General features: G+C 37.9%; 1 protein-coding gene across 1 annotated transcript in view; it reads left to right on the top strand.

The window, feature by feature from the left end:
• LOC107098381 (CUGBP Elav-like family member 5) overlaps positions 1-15,943 on the top strand; it is a 23,873-nt gene extending 7,930 nt beyond the window's left edge. Inside the window, exon 2 of the mRNA XM_015396032.1 lies at positions 15,818-15,943. Coding sequence (XP_015251518.1) covers positions 15,818-15,924 — 107 coding nt within the window. The 3' untranslated portion in view covers positions 15,925-15,943. The remainder of the gene's footprint in view (positions 1-15,817) is intronic.
• The last annotated feature ends 6,867 nt before the right edge of the window (positions 15,944-22,810 follow it).

A 22,810-nucleotide genomic window follows, 5' to 3' on the forward strand; every position in this document is an offset into this window, starting at 1 on the left:
GTAATTAATTGGTTGGCAGTTTCATATATCTTCTCTGTTTTTCAGTAATCTATTTATCTATATGTCTGTCTGCCTGTCTGTCTGTCCGTCTATCTATAATCTAAATAAATGAACCTATTAAGTCAAATAAAACAGATATTAAAAAACTTACTTTGAGATCTGGTGCAGTTTGTAGCACTGTGTTCTTACAGCAATAAACCCTGGCTTAAATCTGTAGTCCTCCTAAGCTTTATACATTTTATACAATACCTGTCTGTCTGTCTGTCTGTCTGTCTGTCTGTCTGTCTGTCTGTCTGTCTGTCTGTCTGTCTGTCTGTCTATCTATTGTTTGTCACATCTTCATTAGGAGAACTGTATTTCTGGTGTCCTCTGGGCTAAATGTGGTTTGTAGGAAATTTAAGTCGATGCAATTAACACCCCTGTGCCTGCTTGTTAGTCACACCATTAGAGGTAATCATTAGTCTTCTTCAGCTTCAGCGGTGACATATGATAAATAAATAAAAAAGTCTGGAAGAGGGGATGGTATATATTTTTGGAATTCACATTGGTATGCATGGATAACACATGTTTTATATATATTATGAATAAATTAATTTCATGAGATGGTTGTTCATTAAAGGAGATTCTTTTTAGGTTTATTTTTTTATTTATTTTAGTATCACCCCACGAGCTGCCACCTTAACTTGGTGGGGTTGTTTGAGTGCCCAAATGATCCTAGTGCGGGGCGTTATGCCCCTGGTAGGGTCACCCATGGAAAAAGGTCCTAGGTTACAGGTCAGACTAAGAGCAGCTCACAAGACCCTTATGGACAGAATCAAACCAAGAACAGTGACATCACATGGTATGGCGAAGCTGGGGCCCCACCCTCGAGCCAGGCCTGGGGTTGGGGCTCGCATGCGATTGCTTTGTGGTTGGGCCTTTGCCCACAGGAACCGGCCGAGCTCAGCCCGAATGGACGATGTGGGCCTGCCCTTCTTTGGACCCATCACCCCTAGTGGTCAGGTGCAGAGAGGACCGGGTGGCGGTTGAGGTGGGGTGCCTTGAGGGCCCAGTCTGAGCAGGAAGGTTCTGGCTGTAGGGACCTGGAACATCACCAGGGGGGGGGATTTGAGCTTGTGTGGGAGGTTGAGAGGTACTATCTGATCTCTGGTAGCGTGTCTCGGACATCTGGGTAAAGAGAGGGCCTAATCTGTCAACCGATCACCACCTGGTGGTAAGCTGAATCCGCTGGAAGGGGAGGAAGCTGGTGAGACTTGGCAGGCCTGTGCGTGAGGGTCTTTTGGGAAAGTCTTGTGGATCCCTCTGTTAGTGCTGTGTTTTTCTCCCATATCCCGAGGGAGGTCGGAGAGATGAGGTTGGAATGGTCCATGTTCTCCTCCTTAGCTATGGCCGTAAGGTCTCTGGTGCCTTTCGCAGTGGTCTGGGTAGGGTTGTCACGATACTAAACTTTTCACCTCGATAACGATACTAAGGAAAATATTCGATACTCGATACCATTTTCGATACCACAAGGATAGAAACAAAGACTCCAAAATTCAACAGAAATTTTCATTAATAATAAAAATATAATAAATAAATACAATAAACAATAAGAAGAATATTTTAAGGTTGTTTGCTGTGCACAATATTAAGCAAGCTTGGTAAAAAACGTTTTCCTTCCTTGGCTATGCTTTGCACAGATAGCAATGACACTAGCCAAACCAGTTAAGAAACAAAAATAATTCTCAGCAGCTGCACCTGTTACAAAAAAAAAGTGTGAAACTGTAAAGTGCACAGAATTATTCAATCACACAGTGTTCAGAAAGTGCATTTTCCTTTATTCTGCACTTAAGATGAATGACTGTTTAGGTGCCACTGGTGGTAGCACTGTATCGATACTTTTAAAAATGAGTATTGTATCCGGATACAACTTTTTGAGTATCGATACTTTTGACAACCCTAGGTCTGGGACAGTACCCCTGGATTGGCAGACCTGGGTGGTGGTCCCTCTCTTTAAAAAGGGGGACTGAAGGGTCTGCTTTCAATTACAGAGGGCTCACATCCCACAGTCTCCAGGGTAGGTTCTACTCCAGGGTGCTGGAAAGGAGGATCCGGCCGATAGTCGAGTCTCTGATCCAGGAGAAACAATGTGGTTTTTGTCCCAGTCGTGCCACACTGGACTAGCTCTATACCCTTCATTTGGTGCTTGAGGGTTTGTGGGAGTTCGCCCAACCAGTCCACATGTGTATTGTAGATCTTGAGAAAGCTTTCGCACGTGTCCCTCATGGGGGCTGCTCCGGGAGTAGGGGGTCAAGGGTCCTCTGTTAAGGGCTGTCTGCTCTCTGTATGACCACAGCTGGAGCTTGGTTTGCATTGCTGGCTATAAATCAGACCTGTTCCTATGCATGTTGTTCTCCGCCGGGCTGCCCTTTGTCATCGGTTCTGTTCATTACATTTATGGACAGAATTTCTAGGTGTAGCCAGGGACCGAAGGGTGTCCGGTTTGGGAACCTCAGGATACCATCCCTGCTATTTGCAGATGAGGTTGTTCTGTTGGCTTCATCAAACCAGGACCTTCAGTATGCACTGGAGCGGTTTGCAGTCGAGTGTGAAGCAGCCGGGATGGGGATCAGCACCTCCAAATCTGAAGACATAGTTGTCCACCAGAGAAAGGTAGACTCCCTTCTTCAGGTCTGTGGAGAGTCCTTGTCTTAAGGGGAGGTGTTAAAGTATCTTGGGGTCTTGTTCACGAGTGAGGGATGGATGGAGTGTGAGATCAATAGACGGATCTGTGCAGCGTCGGCAGTGATGCTGTCACTGTATCAGACTGTCATGGTGAAGAGGGAGCTGAGTTAGGGGGCAAAGGTCTCGATTTACAGATCAATCTACGTTCCCACCCTAGTCATGAGACCTGGGTAATGACCGAAAGGACAAGATTGCAAATACAAGCGGCTGAAATGAGTTTCCTTCACAGGGTGGCTGGGTGCACCTTTCGAGATTGGGGGAGAAGCTCAGTTACCTGGGAGGTTCTTTGAGTAGAGCCGTTGCTACTTCATGTCGAAAGGAGCCAGCTGAGGTGGCTCGGGCATCTGTTTCGGATGTCTCCTGGTTGCCTCCCTTGGGAAGTGTTCCAGGCATATCCCATTGGGGCCTCGAGGAAGCCCCAGGACACGCTGGAGGGACTATGTCTCTGAGCTGGCCTTGTGTCACCTCGGGATCAGCTGGAGGAAGCGTGTGTGGATCGGGAAGTCTGGGCATCTCTGCTTAGACTGCTGCCTCCAAGATCCGGCCCCAGATAAAGCGGAAGAAGATGGATGAATGGATGGATGGATGGGTGGATGGATGGATTCTTTTAGTATGAGCACACAACACCCTCGGGTAGTGGCTCTGTCAGGACAAAGCATTCTGTATACGATTGCTGGTGTAGAAATAAAATGAGTAGATGTAGCCTTTTCTGCCTCCTTATCTGCTGAGCTGCTTTATAGTTGACTCTTTTTGCAGTGGGCCTGTGATACATAATCTTAATAAAGATTAAATCAAAATGTGCAAAAAAAAAAAAAATTTTTTAGATTGAGCATGCCCTAATATAGTGCTGGACATTTCTTCGTCACTAAAGAGCTGTTTCCTGGCAATCAAGCAAAACGCGTTTTCATGAATTTTGTTTCAAATGTTTATGATCAGGAGATAAAAGAAATAATTAATTTTTAGTCATTTGACATAAGTGCAGATTTTGTAAAGCTTATTTAGAATCAGCTACCTTATAAAAAAACCCAAAAGGTACTATATAGGAGGATGGTTATTTGAGCTTTCAGAGCATTAGGGGCCTTTTAAGGTGCTTTTAACTCTGCTTTGTCTATAAATATTCATAACCGTAAAGAACATATGATAAAATATATCATATGATAAAACATACAATTCTGTGGTTACCTACATATATACAATATTTAAAGTTATATCACCAAATGACATTTCTGTCCACTGGTCTTGTCCTTTACTTAGTTTCTAATGAATCACTGATTGCTGTGTTTATCTCACTTTATTTTTGATCCTCCTTCTTATTTGCTCTATATCACAGTTGATTCATATTCATATTGACCTTAAAAGAAATTAGCTCTAACAGTTCCTATGGAAACTCCTGAGACAAAGCTCTCCTTTTTTACCACTTCTTTTTTGATGATGGCTGTTTTTTAAACCCAGATAAGGAGGAAAGACATACGACAGATTGATGAGGAGGAAAGACATATGTCTTCCCTCTTTATTCTGCTTTCAGCCGCTCTGTCCAAGCACCTTCTGGGCCTTTGAAGCTGTGTCTTTTAAGGTAACTTTCAATTTGTAAAATCAAAGGGGCTTAGAACCTGATCCTTCTCTTAGTCTGCAGTCATTTTGCAGCTGTCAGTCATCTCTGATTGTAGCTTGGCTAAGATCTATTGATCTGTCTCAAAGGCTGCACTGCCTTCCACCTTTAGTTAGGGGAAAGGGAATTATTTGCCACATTGGGTCTTATATGCAAATCAGAAACATTATGGACAGATGTTACATCACTTTGACATATTCTTTCACTGTGTTGCATTACAGGGTATAGCATAAGCTGAATTGTGATAGGTGAAAGTGTTTTTTATTATTTCCTACACCTAATCCTGTTTGTTATTGTAAGTGGTTGTTGCAGTTCATAAAGTGGAGGAGGTGTAGCTTTCTGACTTTGAATCAGGCAAGGGCTTAAAGAAACTTTTATTGATTTCTGTAAATCCCTCGGCTGGGGCAGCCTTGGAGGGAGGGAGGAACAACGGCTTGGAGAGACGGCACTTGGCAGGTAAACTCTTGTTGACCTCCCAGAAGTAACACAACGGGAGGCAGTAAGTGTGAATCTACACATTATTTACAGCCTCAAGAAACTCCATCCATTAACAGTGTCAATTAGCCTGCTCGTCCAGAATGCAGTTCCTTGGATGTCTTTATAGATCGGGCAATCACTTAGTGTAAAGCTACGGAAGGGTGGAAGACTGCCGCATCATAAGTACGATCAAGGAACATATTAAAGAAGGTTTAACTGAGTTGAGGATGGGAAATTTGCAGTGAGACTGGATATTACCAGCCTCAGCTGTTAAACAACTATATTTTCTATCATAAAGTGTACAATTAAAATACTTCTCAGTCTTTATAAGCTTATAAGTACATATCAGTTTCTTTACAGCTGGGCTATGAAGTACCACTTGTGTCCAGGCGGAAGTATTTAACCTTAGAACCATACAGTAGATTTAAAGTGGCAAAAGGTTTTCTACATGTTGAATGAGAATTATTACTTTTTTACCCCTGAAATTGCCCTTAAAGGTATAGGGGAGGATTTTCTTTAATTTTCGTAAAGTTCCACCCTCTTAACTTTAGAAAAAAATGCACTCGCACAACCCCAGTACCTCTTCCCGAGAGGGAAGGCCTATTAAAAGCGTGCAAGAGCATGCACTAGCCCATTTCTCCTCGTCCACGCTCTGTTTAAATGTTTCTGTTAGCATTGCTCATAAAAACTTACTTTTCAAAAGAAGATTTGCAATTTATTCCCCTAAATTGGGGATAAGCACGTAGGACGGCCTTACGTAAACATATCACCGGAATGATTGACAATTAGGAGGATGAAATATTTTGATAATCCACCCATTAAAAGAACATCCTCCATTATACCTTTAACATGCACAGAGGCTTTTTTATATTTGCATGTCACCAAACATTTTATGCTTAACACAGATATGCAGTATATTCTGTAAATACACTCATACAGACACAGTGACTCGTTTGGCGATGTTCTCCTTATGGATCTGTTTGACTGATTCTCATAGGATAGTATAGTCTATGAGAGTGAGTCGCAACAAATCAATGGATGAGGTCTTCGACTTAGGGGTCAGAGAGAATACCACGGAGAGTGAGGGGACTATTTCTTATCCTGATGATATACATTGATGCTGCTTGGTCCTCTGTAGAATTCACAGTCTCCTAGCTTACTGCTCAAGGTGATGTTATAATGGAAGGGGTCCCCATAGAAGAGAAATGAAGGAAGCCCGATGCAGCAGATAAAGGGATAAACTAACTTATTGAAGGGTTGGTAGAAGAATGGTTTTGAATTCATGATCAACAGATGTTTTTAGAGGAAAGTCTGGCACCATGTTTTTTTTTCCTTCTCCCACACTGTTTTACATTTGATCACTGCTGCACTTTATGGAAAGGAAATGTGCATTTAGAGAGCTGAGAGCTGTACTAAATTAAATTTAGTTTTGTAAACACCTTGTGTATACAAAATGACAACAAAGTCTAGGTCTTAGGCTTCCTTTAGGATGAACATATATTTTAATTAAGGTTTAGGCTACAGATTTTATTATACCATCATTATGTGCCCATTTGGCCAGAACAGGAAATATTGTTCTCAGAGGAATGACAGGGATCAATGTGAGAAGTCAACTTCTGCTGTAGTATAGAATAGAATAGAATAGAATAGAATAGAATAGAATAGAATAGAATAGAATAGAATAGAATAGAATGAATACCCCTATACACACTGCGCAAGTTTGGGTGTGGCAGACAAAAAAGAAACTTACAGGTACATTCATAACTAAAGAATATGGACAACAACAAATTGCTAAAATTTTATTGTACAGCAACATACAGAAGCATCTTAGAAAAAGGTATTACAGGGTTAATAAAATGTCAGCTTCAAGTAAAGATTTTGAATTTTTAGGGTTAAAAAGCAAAGAAAACTGTTGGTATACGCATGTAGAAAAAGAAATGAATGAAACTTATCTTGTGAATTATCTCTCTAAATAAAGTGGTTTATTGTCAGATCCAGTAGATGTTTTTGATCCTTAGGACCAATTTAATTAATTATAATCCTTGTTTGGACAAAACCAGTGCACCGCCTTATGCACACTGAGCTTTAAAAAGTGATCTATGTTCAAGTGTGGCTATCAGTCAGATGTTCATCATATATTCTCACTGCTCTAGAGGTGTTTACAACTCGTGTTCCTCCAGATACACCAGACACACTTGCGTCCAGATATAAAATTTTAAAATCCTCCCAATAAAAGGCTACGCAGAGGACAGGGGGTTAAAGGTTGGGAACTGTCTTGGCTGGGATTGACAGAGGCACAAACATGGTGAGGAGAACAATCCCAGTGATGATCTTTTTGAGAAGAAGTGGTTGAATATCTCTCCCCTATCTGTTGCAGAGACAGAAGAAATGTAGGTTAAAGAGAGGAAGGTTCTGTGGAGGCGGCCATCAGCCATGAGTTCTGCTGGTTTAAACCCAGAGGCTCAGTGATTCTGTGTGGCTGGTTCCTCCTCCTTAATATGTGAGGACCCACAATAAATATATGAAGCAAATACAATTAAAAAACAGGAAATAATAACTTTCATTTCATGTTATACATTAATGCCAAATAATCATTTTAGCGTAGACAAATATTGTCCAATTTAATGCGTTTCATAGTTTTTTAAAATTCTTCTCTTCAAAATTAAGGTTTTTTCCAATAACTTTTATGTCCGTTTACTGATTGACACAAAACTAATGTCAAATCATTGTAGTAGACTGGACAGATGACTTTATTCAATTTCAATTAATTTACTTTTTTATTAGTCTTTAAAATGGAGACAACCATTATTTATTTTTATTTCCAAATATAACATTTATTGTAGACCCTAAGTAAATCACTGCTGGAGGAGTTGCTGATGTCAGTTCTTTATTGCATCTCTTCCCTGGCTAAGCCACAGCACACGTCAGATCCACTGAACCTTTTCTAGCCAGTGGAGGGCACCAAACAGGGTAAAGGTTTAAGACACAAAGGCAGGGTTGAAAAAATTTGCAATTAATTATAAAAATAATGCCAGGTACTGTACATGTAGACAGCACCATCAGAAATCTATTTGCACAGTTTATCACCAAAAATGTTTTTGATTTAGACCTAGACGCCAGATAAGTCCAAGTAAATGTAGAATAGGGTTCAAGATAAACAAGGCACCCCATGGTTTGGGACAGATGTCACTTTTCAGCCAAATACTTTTGCTGTTGCAAAGGTATTTTGTGTGCATACGGTACGGGTTTCATCTATAACTAGAAAAGCAGTGATATAGTGTAGACATCCGCTAAGCAGAAAATTTCGCCCCATATTGTGGCTTACACCTATAGCTTAAACTCGCATGTGATCTGGATCATTACCAAATTTGAATTGCTTTTTGACATGAGGCACACCTCTGGTAAAAAAAAATGTCCATAAATTCTGTTCATAAGGTTTTCAATTGATCCTGCTAACAAACCAACAACATTCCCTTGTATTCAGTAAAATACCTCCGATCTTTTTTATTCGGATGCTGAGGCTGTCAATAGTCACTACTGCCACCCTCTGGTTTAGTGGGGAACTGCTTTTTTGGCTAAATATCCCTATCACACACTGTTAGAAAATCTTTAAAAAAATAAATCCTGTAGACTATGATCTGAATCATCACCAAAATTTAATGGATTAAAAGTCACCTCTGTTTAAAAGTTCATTAAAATGCATCCAGAACTTTTGAAGTTATCCTGTAACCAGACAAACAGACATACATAAACTCCCCTAAAAACATAACCTCCTTGGCAGAGGTGATAAATGTAGTCATAATCAAGTTAAAGTAACAGCTGACGATAAAAAAATACAGCAACAGTTTAAATACATAACCATTATTTACTATCATGTAAGCTCGTACGATATGTCACCATTTCTACCTCTGCAACATACTTAATGTTTAAACTTACTTTGCAATTGAAGATCAGAATGTCTTAGGATTAAATGGTTTGCTATTGACATATTTTTGCACAAACAGCAAGAGCGAGAAATCAGGACATGTTCTGAAGTAGGTGTAGGATAACATCTTATTGTAGGCAAAGAGGGTAAATTCAGAAACAGATGCTTTTGAGACATTTTCTTAAAGAGTTGGTTGCAAATGGCAGGAAGGAGCTGGCTGTGAAACATAACTGCTCTCTGTGCTTAATGTCATAGCAAAGCATGACAGTGGAATTTTAATATTACTAATATGTTGTCCAAATTGATTGTGGTTATAAGTAGTTCAATTTTTTAAAAGTATCTTTACATATGTAGAACATACAGCTATTGTAAAGAATTTAAGATAATTTAAAGGAGCTTTTAACAAAATTTAATTATTTTAGATAAATGAATAAAAAAAAAAGTTTTGCAAAGCACTAACGGGATCTTTTTAAATCTCTCTGTGTTGTTTTCCAGTCTCTTGTTTACACAGCCGGGCCGGCCGTGTGAGAGTATACGTGCCCGTATGTGCATGCGAACAGCTGCCGCCCAGCTAGTGTAGCATAGGAGCCAAATGGCAGACAGTGCATTCTGCGGACCAAAACGTTCAACTAAAGACAATCAGGACTCATTGTTGCCAAGAAAAGAAGTAGAAAAGAAATGGTCTTGGACAAAGAAGTGGTCAGATAAGGAGAGGGACAAAATGAGGATTTAAATGTCCTTGTGTTTCCCAGGTGGATAGCACTTTCAGAACAGAAGCAGAAGCTCAGATCAAGCTTTTCTCTTTCTGGATTGGTTACATCATCAACTCAGATGTGGTTTCTGTTGTTGGTGTAACTTTCTTTTAAAAATTCTGTTGCTGTGTTGCTTTGATTTTGTACAAAGTAACCCTGTGGGTTCATTGTTGAACTTTGACCAGCAATGGATCCAACGTTAGTGTTATGTGATGCAAGTAATTGAAAGCCCAGCTAAGACAATTAGTATTATTTGTTAATCCGAGCTTGCACGCTGCCCAACATGATTCAGGGCACCGCTTGACAAATAATCCAAAACTGAAGCAGATAACTGGTTCTTAGATTTTGGGATATTTAATTCAAGTAAGTAGCCTGATCTGTTTTTTGTCTCTGCTCTGTATATTCTGCGTAATTCCCCTGAGTCTTTACACTGACAGCAACTTGAGTGACCTGTCTCTTATTATAAATGTAAATGTTGAGGTCAAGGTTAAAAATGATCTTATATTGTATGGATGAATAAACAAAAAAAAGAAAACATATTAATGCATTAAAGGGTATAATAGGTTATTTTAAAAGCAACATAATGTGTAGTCAGTCAGAATTTCAGAAATCGATCATGATTTTATTATTATTAGTATAATTAGAAGTAAATTTCCTCTTGTGTTCAGTTATTCAGCTTGATAGAAAGTTGTATTAAAATATAGTGTTGATTTGGTCTACATTTATCTTATTGCTTGTTTAAAGTTGAAAATTCATTATTGTTTTTTTTAGCATCATTTCTCTAGGCAAACAGCAACTAAAGCTGATTTGATTTAGTTTGATGTTGTTTCATGTCTTGCTGTTTAGCAACTCTATTGCTCACGTTGAGCGCATATCGTTTAAGATAAGATAAACTTTTTTTAGCCCCACAAGTGAGAAATTTCAATTATTACACAACAAGATGAAAGAAGCAGGGGAAAAACACTTAAAAATAAGATAAATTATGATATGAAAATCTAGTCTACTAATGAAATATTCCACTGGATGTTGCTCTTAATAAGGCCAGGGAATGAGAACCATACAAAATATCTACGTACAACAGAATACTTCAGTTATTATTTTAGTTTTGTTAGGGCTTTTAATTTGTTGTACATTTTACATTAGCCAACTAAAATTTGGATAGAAATGCGGTCAGATAATTTTTAGAGACAATATTGTGTAGTTAAATACAATTGCAAGGACCATTTATAACTAAAAAAACAACCAAAAAATGTCAATGTTTAACGCCATGAGCATAAAACAAATCTTTTTCAAGAAGAAGAAGAAGAAATATTTAAAAAAAGAATAAAATAGAACAGAACAGAATAGTAAGAGCATAGCAATGTCCATTGTTTCCCTTATGGGTCAAATCTAGCTTTACTAGCAGCAAAATGAGAAGCAAATGGTTGCACAGAGATTCTAGTAGGTTAAATATAAAAAAAAAAAAAAAAAGAAGTAAGAGACACGACTAAATGAACAACATACAACATGAGAAATAAAATTTAATTGGTATTCGAATTAACATGCTCTGAGTAGCATGATTGAAAACATGTTTATGGATTTGAAAGGAACTAAATGACAATATATCTGTAGGAAGCAGAGGTGAGAATTTATTCTTAACAAGTTTAAGTTTTCTATTACTCATTTGGGAAAATGTTTAAATATCCAGTGACAATTGACTCTTTTGGGAACAAAATAGAGAAGGCTGTATTATAGAGACCACATATGGAACGATTTGCATGAGGGAAGAGGACTCACTCCATCTAGCAGCCGACACTCTTAATTACATGCCAATTAAACAGTTAAGATGGTGAGATTTAGACGATTTCTCCGTACCCAACCTGGAGTTGCAATAGGGGATAAGAGGCGAGCGTGGAGAGCACAGAGGAGGTAAAGACTGCAAAGATTTTTTTTTTCTTCAGAGATGAAATCGATGTGTGAGATAAAGCTATGTTAAGTTTCTGTCAGATGATGCAGAGGATCATCTCCTCACAGTGGGAGGGCTTCCCCCATTGCTGTGTCAGCAGGCTTTGATTACAGTGGCTTTTTGTTGTGTTTCAAACAATTTCATCATGCCCACCCCCACGCCACCCCCACCCAAGCACACTTTTTCACATTTGGTATGCAATGCAGCACTGGCAATTTGTACGTGTTTGGATTCCAATTATGGAGTTGTTAAAGCCTTTTTGCCTGTGGCCTGCAAATTCTTATTAAGCCATACATTAAAGAGCACAGAATCACATTTAAATGGAGTTCATGTTTCTCTTTTGTTTTCCAGTGTTGTGCTTGTTATTAATTTATTCGGCAAGCCCTATGCATTACACATTAACAAATAAATCGTCTTTTCTGATTGTAATGCAAAATACTCGTTTTGTATTCAAAGATAGGGCCACCATTTGTCAACAACAACAAGCCCAGAGAGACCAGAAGAGAAAGAGGAAAACCAAGAGCCCTGATAGAGCCATTCCATTTTACCCCTGCTGATTAAAGAAACAAACAAACCCAAAACTGCAGCTTTCTTCATCTTTGTGTTTTTCTTTTTTCAACATTCTGATACAGAAGAGTGACGTTCTTTCAACAGCTCTGTGGTTATTTTGGTGATTTACTTAGCCATTAAAAATCGTTAGGTTAGGGCTGTTGGGTGAAAGTGGGCGACCTCAAGGTCAGGTCCTGACCCCTAAAGGACTCCTCCAATGCCTCTTTCATACTTAGTAGGGTACAGACTCTTCATAAAATAAACAAATTCCTATTTAATTCGTAATCCCTATGTTTGGGGCTCAGAGACGAAACCTAGACAAAAGTCTTTGAATAAATAAAAGAAAAAGCTCTGAGACAGTCATGAAACAACGATTCTTTAAGGCATTCCTGTCAACGCTACATTAGAGACACAGCCACACAGTTAAGGCACAAAAATATGGTTCATGGATGAATAAAGGCGATCTTGTATGAGGGAAGAAAAATGGAGTGGAATATTGTCCGTGTAAAGACGCTTAATACATCACCACCCACTGAATACATTTGGTTGATGAAATGAGATCCAGAATGCAAGGGCTGCTAATAAACCATCTTCAGAGTGGCAGAAATATGATGCATGCTGACCCATATGAACCTCATTAATAGAACACAAGCAAATCTATTTATCCGGATAGTCAGGGCGAAATGATTGCCTCAGTACTCCGTCTGCCTTCTCCCCTATTTTTTTTTTTTTGCCTTTGTTGCTCTCTCTTTTTTTTTTAAATTTTTTTTTTTACTTTTTCTCGTTTTGATGTATTAAGTGTGCAGCAATATCCAATGTAATAACTTTCAGGCTCTTCTCTGCTTAAGGTTAGATGTACGATTCCTTAAATTTGGAAATTTTTCAGTTTTTCCAATAATAGGTGTCTGAGTAAATTTTAACATCATTTAGTCCATTTAAATCCACATCAGAGGCAATATACAAAAACTGAGAGGAAGCAAATTCAAGTGTCACTTTTCTATGTGACTGAAACTGTAGTATTCATGATTTGATCTCATTCAAAACTGGGATGAAACAGATTATTTGGATTAAAAGCACTAGCACTTTATATGAAAAATGCTTTGAATTTTGTGGTTTTTCAAAACAGTTAATACTTTATATCACAGCAGTGACAGAATGATACAGTTAAAGAAATCATCTGTTAGGTATTTCCTAATTGGCGGCACTAGGATAGGGATTATACTCGAGTGAATTTTATGACCACTCCAAGACAAAGCATCTTACCTTTAAAGCATTGTTTGGACTGTATATAAACCAAGCAATCTTCATTTTTAAGTTACAGCTGTGCCTCAAAGTTCGCTTCCAATCATCCATCTCTTTTTTGGCCATCTTTATTCTCAAATTCAGCAAAAACGCCCCCGATAATGTGGTGAAGCAATACACCTATCTATGGTTGTGTTTAAGCTATAGGTTATGTTGTTTTAATGTTTCATAGTATTTCATCAATTATTTTGGATCTTTGATAAATATAATAATTTTAGAAGTTAATAATATTCAGAGTTATGCAAACTGACCTCCCCTTGTTTAACACCTGTGATGAACAGAGATGGTTTAAGTCCAGCGGGACTGAGAGCAAAGCTCTATGGGGCCAAATCAGCTGATAACCAGTCATGCCTCTGGGTCAAGAACCTTTGGTGTTCTTTCATTTCATAAGACTACAGCATAATTAAATCAACCATTAAGGACAGGTTGTTCAGCTGTGTTTAAATGTTGACACAGAATGTATGTGTATTCCTCACACTTTGTCACAGTACTCAGTTAATTGTTAACTAGAGTAAAGAGACTCTAAAACATTTCTTTTGCTGACAGAGCAACCCACTTTAAAAAGTTTTTTATTTTTATTTTACCAAAATTGTACAAAAAATATGTAAACATTTTGCATTGCAAGATAAAGAAAATAGGGATGCACGATATTGCAATTTTGGCCGATATCCGATATGCCGATATTTTAAAACTCATGTAGCCAATAACCGATACCGATATTTTTTATAAAAATAAGTAGTCATTGAAAATAGCAGTTTTATTATCCATTTCTGACACTTTAAAAAATAATATACTCAAATATGTTTTCATATGCTGATATCAAATAGATTTTTAAAAACGCGGTATCGATCTATTTTACTTTCAAAATCTCGTGAAATTTCATCATTCTGTTACAAACTCTCATGATTTTTTGCAAATTCTTGTGAGATTTTGTTAGTAAAATAGATTGATACCACGTCAATATATCAACATATTAAAATATGGCAAAATTTTGTGAATTTTCGGGGGATTTCGTAGCATAACGATGACATATAGCAATATTTCATTAGTAAAAGAGATTGATATGGTGTTTTTAAATGGCAATATATCAGCATATGAAGATATTGTGATATTTTAATGTATCAATATTTTTTCCCTCGTCTTTAGAAGATTTTAAGTCTGTAAAAAAGAAGTTTTTGAGGAAGAAAAAGAAGTAGTTTTTTTTTATTTTTTTAGACTTTAGAAACTCAGAAGCTGATCAAATATCGGGTTAAATATCGGTGGGGTGGCCGATGTCCGATATTCAGTTTTGAGGCCGATACAGGCCGTTACCGATAGGGGGCTGATTATATTGTGCATCCCTAAAAGAAAACATTTTTGTCCGTCAATACGCTCACCAGAACTCCTAAAGTGGAAGACTATTAGTTTCACCTGGTTTAATTTAGTAAATATCTTCTTTAAAGAACTTTTGGCTATCCAAATATTAATTGATTAATCGAAAAAAGAATCAACAGATTAATAATTAATCTTTAGTTGCAGCCCTAAAACAGACACATTCTGGCTAATGTGTAAGGAGCTCCACCACAATCTGAATTTCTGACCAACACTATGTTCCCCACATGCTCATCCAGGAAGCAAAAAATCCTGAAAAGTCAACGACTTGATTCATTCAGATGGATTTCCGTTGTCAGACAAATTTTAACCAATCTAACTGTATGAATTGTTTTTGTGAAGTGCGTCAAGATGTCCCCTTTTCTCAAAAAGGAACTGTTGGCTACAGAGGATTTTAATATTTTAATGTTTATGTTTTTGTTAATTTGCTGATTGAGAACAGATAGACATTTTTTCTTTATCTGCATGTTTTCCACTTAATTGCCTTATCTAGTGTTTAATTAGACCTGTGGTAGACCCTCTTAAATCACTGCATATACCTATGTCTGTCATGTTGGGTTGTGGATACTAGGATCCCAACAATGTCTACAATTGCGTGTGGATGTGAACATGGCAGTGCGTTTGACATATTGTAGTTGGGAATTCCCCTCCAAGTTTCACATATCTTCTGATCGCCCCCTCTATTCTCCTGCATTTCTGAGCTTGTCTCCTTCAACCTTCTTTTTCCATTCTGTCTCTCTGAATATTTCTCCACTCTCTTGTTTCTTTTGCCTGCTTTGCTGTCAGAGCTGTTTGGGATTAGGAGGACAATGGCACGGCTTGCAAGAAGGCTTGGGCAGGACATGGCAATAGGGAGAGGGATCCTGGACTTACCTGACATTTGCTTTAAGAATTTTTCTGTTCATGTCTCTCTCTTTTTTTTCTTCCTTTTTTCCTACTTTTACATTTCCAATGAGATTTTGTTTTTTTTCTTTTGTTTAATCCAAAAATGTTTGCTGTATGTTTCAAATAATAAAAAATCTGACTTAAAAAAAAAGAACCCATTTTTTTCTTATAGGTTTACTATTTGAAATTCAAGTCTCTGTCCCTGTTATGCTTAATTACGTATATGAATCCCTTGTCTTACTCTGATCACAGTTTTTTTTCTATTCCTTTTGTTTCAGGTTGTGCATTCCTCACCTACTGCGCCCGTGAGTCAGCCATTAAGGCCCAAAACGCCCTCCATGAACAGAAGACACTGCCAGGGGTACGTATTTCCCTCCTCTATTGACTTGTCCTCTCTCCCCTCCATGGTGGTCAGCTGTACCATCTGCACCCGGCTGCACACCAGCCGCTATTATCCTTCTGTAGTCACAAGAGATGAAAAACACTTTGGAAAGCTTTTCAATCAATAGCCTAGCCTTTTGAAGGCCAGTTTTTAACTATTCCATGTGTCTGCCCTCAAGGGGATGTTCTCAAGCATTGATCAGAACCTTCTCTGCTTCGTACCTTTTAACCAAAAGCAGAGAAAGGTATAGAATTAGGGAGCTCTGTAGTTAAGAGTGAAGAGTTCAATATCACCCTGTGAAGTAGCATTATTCTTATTTTTGCATTTTATTGGTTGTTTGGGCATTCTGTTGGGTCTCCATGCTCCAAATAAATTTATTTTTAAGACAGTGACAGAAATGAAAACATTTGGTTTTATTAAGCCGTATCAAAAGAGATGTTTAAACCCTTAAAGCCCATGATTAAAAGGCAGAACCTGACAGTCTTAACCTAAAGGCCAATTTAAGAGTATTCAGACAAATACATCTCTAAACTTAGAATCCTTAACCTCCAGTAACCTTGAGAAACAAGCTGTTTCTATTATCCTGCAAATTAACCAAGTATAAGGCTAGAGGGCATTTCTGCTTTTCTGAGCAACATTTAAAAAACATGAAAGTAGACAAATTATGATAATTTTGACTAAACAGTAAAGGAGAGGGGGGGGGGGGGGGGGGCTATGTTAAGATAAGCTTGTGGTTCAGAATCAGTGTAAAAACAGAAGATTTCATTTTTTCTTTTTTTGGATCAAGGTTTGTTGTGCATTTTAATTAGTAAGTTATCTCATTCCCGTTGAGGACATTTTTTTATTTATGATTTATGTAAAATCAGAGTTATATGTTGTACAGTATTAAACTACCTTTGATTTTCTCATTTTGGGATTTCTTATCTTTAAAAGTGCCTTCAGCTGTAACTGCATGCTACTGAGAGAAGATGGAAACGGTAAAAGTATGAAACATTTTGTACTGAACAGAAACTGTTAGCAAGCATAGGTTAAGACTATAGGCATAAATTAAGATTAATTGTGTACATTTAGCCAAGTGAACCTTAGCCCTTTGTCGAAATGAAACACTACATTATAGAAGTCAGGATGTTCCCTTTGTGTAAGCAAAAAAAAAAAAAAAATCCAAAAAAGCAAATCAAGAATAAATTGAAGAAAAAAATTATCATGTTTAAATACAACCATTTGCTATCAGTGTATAGGTAATAGATAAAAGAATAACAATGTCTTATTAATTCCTGTTTAATAATAATAAAAAAAAAAATCTTCTTTTTGGGCCTTGTCCAAAATGTTTTCATAATGAACAGTTAAAAAAGCATCCTGAAAACCTTTTAAAACCCTAGGAGACACCTCAGATTGCATTTATCAACATATTTACTATAACGGTGGTAAATTAGGAGGTAATAAAAGCGACAACTACTTTTATTACCTCATTACACACATCCAAAAAAGAGGTACAATAGAAAGGTATGACTCATGTTTCTAAAGATACCAGCCAGGAGGGCAGGAGCAACAACATATCTGTCTCCTGAGATACAGTAATTTCTGAAAGAGTCCTTCTTGTCTGGTAGAACCTTTAATTGCATCTCATGTCTTTAAAGTGCTGTAAAACCAAAAAATTTTATATTGTTGAGTTGTATTAGAAGCATTAAAAACTCCTTCAAAAGATTATTGAAAAAGTCTATTTATACCCGTGTAAACATGGCCCTTATACTTTATGATTAAAATGAAATCCAAAGACAAAGCTTCACAATAGCACTTTATACAAACAGGAGACAGGTTCATGATAAAAAAATAATTTCTCGGTTGCTAAACATGACAAGCATTTTGGACAAATCCTAATATATGATATTTTACTTAGCATGCACGTATATACGTTCCCAGAAGAGAAAGTTTTCGGGTACAACTTGTAAGAAAGAAAGTTTTCTTCAGTCCTCATTTTGGCCTCTTCATTTCTCCCCTCTTGGTCCTGTCCAAACTACATTCTCCAGCATCTTCCCACTCCCTCTGCGCCACCGTCACTGTTCCGACAGAGACAGAGCGTGTCATAGAAATGTAACAGCCAGACGTTGATGAGTGTCAGGCTGAGGTTGCTCTGCTGTTCTCTTCTCTTTACTCACACATGCAAACACCAATGATCTGCAGAAACAGGGACAGTGTGTGCTCCAGATGCACACAGATGCAACACTTGCTGCTCACAGCTTTTATTGTGTGTCAGTGTCGCGAAGAATCCTATAGGTCTATTTTCACATGCCAACGAAGCAAAGCAAACTATTAGCTTAAGAAAGATACAGATCAGTAAGTAAACATAGAAAGAAAACAAAAAGTATGGTGTCTCCTTACTCTCTCAGCTCCTTGTGTCCTCCCCTCTTGAGTTCTCCTGCTTCCTAATTCTGTTGCGATCTAACCCATGTTACTCCACTGTTTGATGCTAAATAGCTATGCCACTTGTTTGTTTGCAAATCCTACTTGATATGCACTTTGCCAGGGGCTTGGATTTAATTAATGGAAATTAGGAAATCTTTAGAGATATTCTTTTAAATTTATTAATATCTGCATTTTGTCATTTACCCCACACATTTTCCTTTGAACCATGTTTTTGCATATCCTTAATGTATCTCACAGAACTGTCTGGATCTAATTCATGCAAAACCACCAAAATCCTATTGCAAAGTGTTTAATGTGATCAAAAACACATTTTTTTTTTTTTTTAGAAACAAGCATTATTGTAGGCATAGAGAGCTGATAACCATTGAAAATACCATGGTCAATCTTTTATTGTAAAATGGTCTCTTATCATGTTAAATTCTCTGCCAGTTTTGATGGAAATAAGGACACTATTGTTTTTGTCTCACCTCAACTTAGAAAAAGAAGCCTTTTTAAGGAGTGCATCTTTACTCTTTTTACAAAAACTTACATTTAAAGCTGTTATTTAAACAGTTCAACATAAATTATTAATGAATACAGACCATGTCAAGATAAAAGATTAATTAGAGGTTTTAAAAGACATCTTTACAAAAGAGGTCTAAGGTGTGTCGTTGTATTAGCAATATTAAAATCATTTGGATATGTTGAAAACAACATCGTTTATAATTGTGTAGTACAAGGGAAATTATAGAATGTTTAAAAATGAAAAGAAACCAAAAAAAAAAGGGAAACATTTTGTTTTGCACTTTTATGCACAATGAAGCCAGAGATTTCTTACTTTTTATCTCACATTAAGGCTTTCTCCAGTGTATGAGGACCGGTTGTGTATAAGATAATGTATCAGTCATGAAAGTAAACATCTGGAAGCCTTTTAGTTTAAGAAAGTGTTGAAAAAAGTTTGCAGGGACTTCATTTAGAATCGCAACCAAAAACAACGATTTTCTCTGCGTGTTGTTTAGCTCACAGGGATTTAAATGAGAAAGATTCTCATCAGAGGGGAAGCGCCACAGAGCTAAGCTAAGTGTTCGGTACTCAATATGGCGGTTGTAAGATAGAATCATCATGACATCACCCATCTAAAACCTATCTATATGGTTATTTCATTCAACAGTTGAATCAGACCTGTATCGGATATCGGCTGATATGCTCAGCCAAGGTATTGGAATTGGAAAAAACTGGATCGAGCATTTGTTATTCGAAGTGCAACAATAGTAAATCCAAGTTGTTACATAGGTTGTAAGTTGTTGTTGCCACTGAAAGCTATGAAAATATGACATACAAGAAGTTTGTAGCTAGTGGTATAACACAGTGAGCTAGTTATGAGTTAGAACAGAAGCTGTCAAACTGACATCACTTTGAAATGTGGGAGCCCCAGTTTGGGAAAAAAAAAATCCACATTTTCCAAAAAAATGAATTTTCATAAACAGAAAAATTTATAATCAATTAAAAAATAAAATTACTAATCGCCCAGCTCGACTGCAAATAATTCTACAGTAAAAAGCAGCCAATTTGTGTGCATTTCTTTAATAGACCTGCAGACTTACTTGCCCTATTAGTACAAAACCTCAATATACTTCGTATAGAATTACCCAAAGAAATTCTTTCAATCTTTTTTGGGATAAAGGAATCGTCTCACAGATAAAACTCACTGTTATGGTTATGTGATAGTTAGGTTTAGCTAACGTCTCTCTGTTGCGACTCCACACTTATGTACATGAATTCAACTGTGAAGCATGCCTGATAAAAAAAAAAGTTACGACATGATTTTTATTTGATGGTAAATTATTACAAAATTGCCAATAAACTGCGAGCACAATACTTAGTAAATCAGTCTGCAGATTCTCTGTAAGGAAGACTCCTATTTATGGCCAGATTTATTAACACTTTGTGACAGGCACAAAGTGGTAATAAATCAGGGTCATAATGTTCAAGATGCAGAGTTAGATCTAAACCAATGAATCTCGTCAAACATTATGTGCTTCTGTGTGCGTTCTGTCGCTAATATAGAGGCATTTATTGCCCCTGCACATACAAACAGTTCACAGCTGCCTGCCACTATTAGAAGGAAGCGCCAGTGTTCTTGGACATCATAATCCACGTCCCCCTTGTTGCACATTAGCAGCTGAAAGGAACAGTATGGCCTAATGGAAGTGTACTGAACTGTAATATAGATTCCTGCAGTGAAGTGTGATAGGAACCTTGGGGACACATGTGCCTGACATAAGTTTGGCCTCAGAATAAGAAATGCTCTGACAGTGTACCAGGTGTGTACTGCTTGGCTCTATTAGTTGTGCATTTCCGTAGGTGTACATGGAAAGCTGCCATGTCTGTATAGACACAGATAGTAATGTTTAAAGGTGAGACAAACAACATGCGTACGTGGCAGCTTGTCGTGATCACAGGCCGCCCACAACACTAAGCTCTGAATATATTATTTGTGTTATTTTTTGTTCTATTTTGAGGTAGAGCTGGTACATTTCTCTTCTGTATGTAGGCATAAAAGTGACTATGTTTTAAAGTTAAAACCCAAATAACAGACTTCCTTTTCAAACCAAGAGAAATTTTTAGATAGCTTTGTGCCATCTGAGGACTCACAGTGACTCTTCCTACAACAGCTGTTGTTGCTTGCGAGTGTCACAGCTCTCTACACAAGTCCGCAGGAGATTTACTCCACCCAGCTTAGCATCATGACAAAATCCTGCTTCCTTCACACTATCCACCCCCTCCCTCCTCAGATATTCTGTCCTCTCTCCACCGCTTCTCAAATCCACCACATCCAAGACATAATCTCAGCCACTGCAGCAAGTCTCTTTGGTCTAACAAAAGAAGAAAAAAAAAAGGCCGCCTCCCTGTTCTTTTTTCTTTCTTGCTATGCTTGCGTTGTGTACAACAGTGATTGTCTCAGAGAGGCATTGGTGGAAATGTGTCTGCTGCTTGCATTCTCTCCTTGTATTAGTAGTTGTCGACCTGAGGGGAGTGTAAGTGGCTGGCAGTCATTCAGGAGGCAGGTTTATGGAAATAGCACCCACATTAAAAACCCAATAGGAGTAGGGGAAGACTATGCTTCAGCACACACATGTGGGATCCTTCAATGTCAACACTTGAAGTACCATTCCCACTTGATTGCCTCCGTCTCCCTTTGTCTCACTGTTGCACAGTGCTTTTTTGTCAGTGTATGGCTTCACTGTTGGACAACTCGTTTCTGTACAAATGTAGCTTCGAGTTTGCATTTATTTCTACATCTGCTTTCAAGTGAAGGTTGTCAACTAGTTAGACTCCAACTTTTCCTCGAAATGTCATAAATTGCCCACTATGTGTGACTACGTGGATCCAAACATCATCTTATACCCTATTCTTTTAACTGCCTGCAATCCACCTTTTTTATTATCCACAGCCAAGCTTCCTTGTGTGCCGGCCAGGCTGCTGCAAAGGCTGAATAATTCAATGCTACACTCTGTGAAGGTTGGCAGGGTATGAATGTAGTGTACTGTATGTTTATGAGTGTGTGTTGGTATACAGTATGCATCTTCGTTGAGTGGGCAAGAGTGGGGGCCGGTGTAGAGCAGACTGGTCCGCATGAAGCCAATTGGTGTTGGCAGGTTTGAAGGCCTTGCAGTCAGGGAGCGGGGACTCATTTGAATTTAGCCTTTGGGTACGGGGGACCTATGTAATCTTGTCTATATATGTGTGTTTGAAGAAAAAGGACATCATACCAGTGGATAACCTTAAGAAGGCGCTGTCAGTTTCTCTTTCTTTCCTGGAAATCATACAAAATTTTGGTATTTGATTTGCCTTGGATAAGAAGAACTTATAAAGATTCAGACAGAGCAAATCGAAAAACTGTCATCCCCATATTTTGAGGATGTTTATAATGCCACCTGTTAACACCAGGGTCTTTTTTATGAAACGTTGTGTAGGATGGTAACAAAAGAGTAAAGGTTGTGCTATGCTTGATGCATGTACAATCTGCGCAGAAAATGAGCTTTCTGTCTCAGCGTCTGCAGCTTTTATACGTTAAAATGCTGTATGGACTTTGAAATGAGATTTAAGTTTGTGAGAATCGTGGTTCAGATATATTGTTTACGTAACAGGTCCTATATATATATATTATAAAAGCTATTTTTTGACACTGTAGTGATGTGTTTAAACATTTGTTAATGCAATATGTTACGTTTGGATTTCATTAACACCACTGAGCCTTACCTGTTTCAGAGAGCAGCAGTCGCCACTGGTGCAAAACTATTATAATTGGCCTTTTAAAGAGGAGGCAGTGACTGTAGAGAGGTCAGCGGATGTGTAGTAGGAGCAATGGCAATGACGTAAAAGTCAGGTAAAATGTAGCATTTGCTTTCTGCGTCAAATTTTTAGAAATGTGCCTTTAATTACCTTGAATCTTGCAAATGAACTGTTCTGTCCAAAGCCACAA

This window comes from Cyprinodon variegatus, unplaced genomic scaffold, assembly GCF_000732505.1.
Source record: "Cyprinodon variegatus isolate N-32 unplaced genomic scaffold, C_variegatus-1.0 Scaffold773, whole genome shotgun sequence".
Taxonomy (NCBI): Eukaryota; Metazoa; Chordata; class Actinopteri; order Cyprinodontiformes; family Cyprinodontidae; genus Cyprinodon; species Cyprinodon variegatus.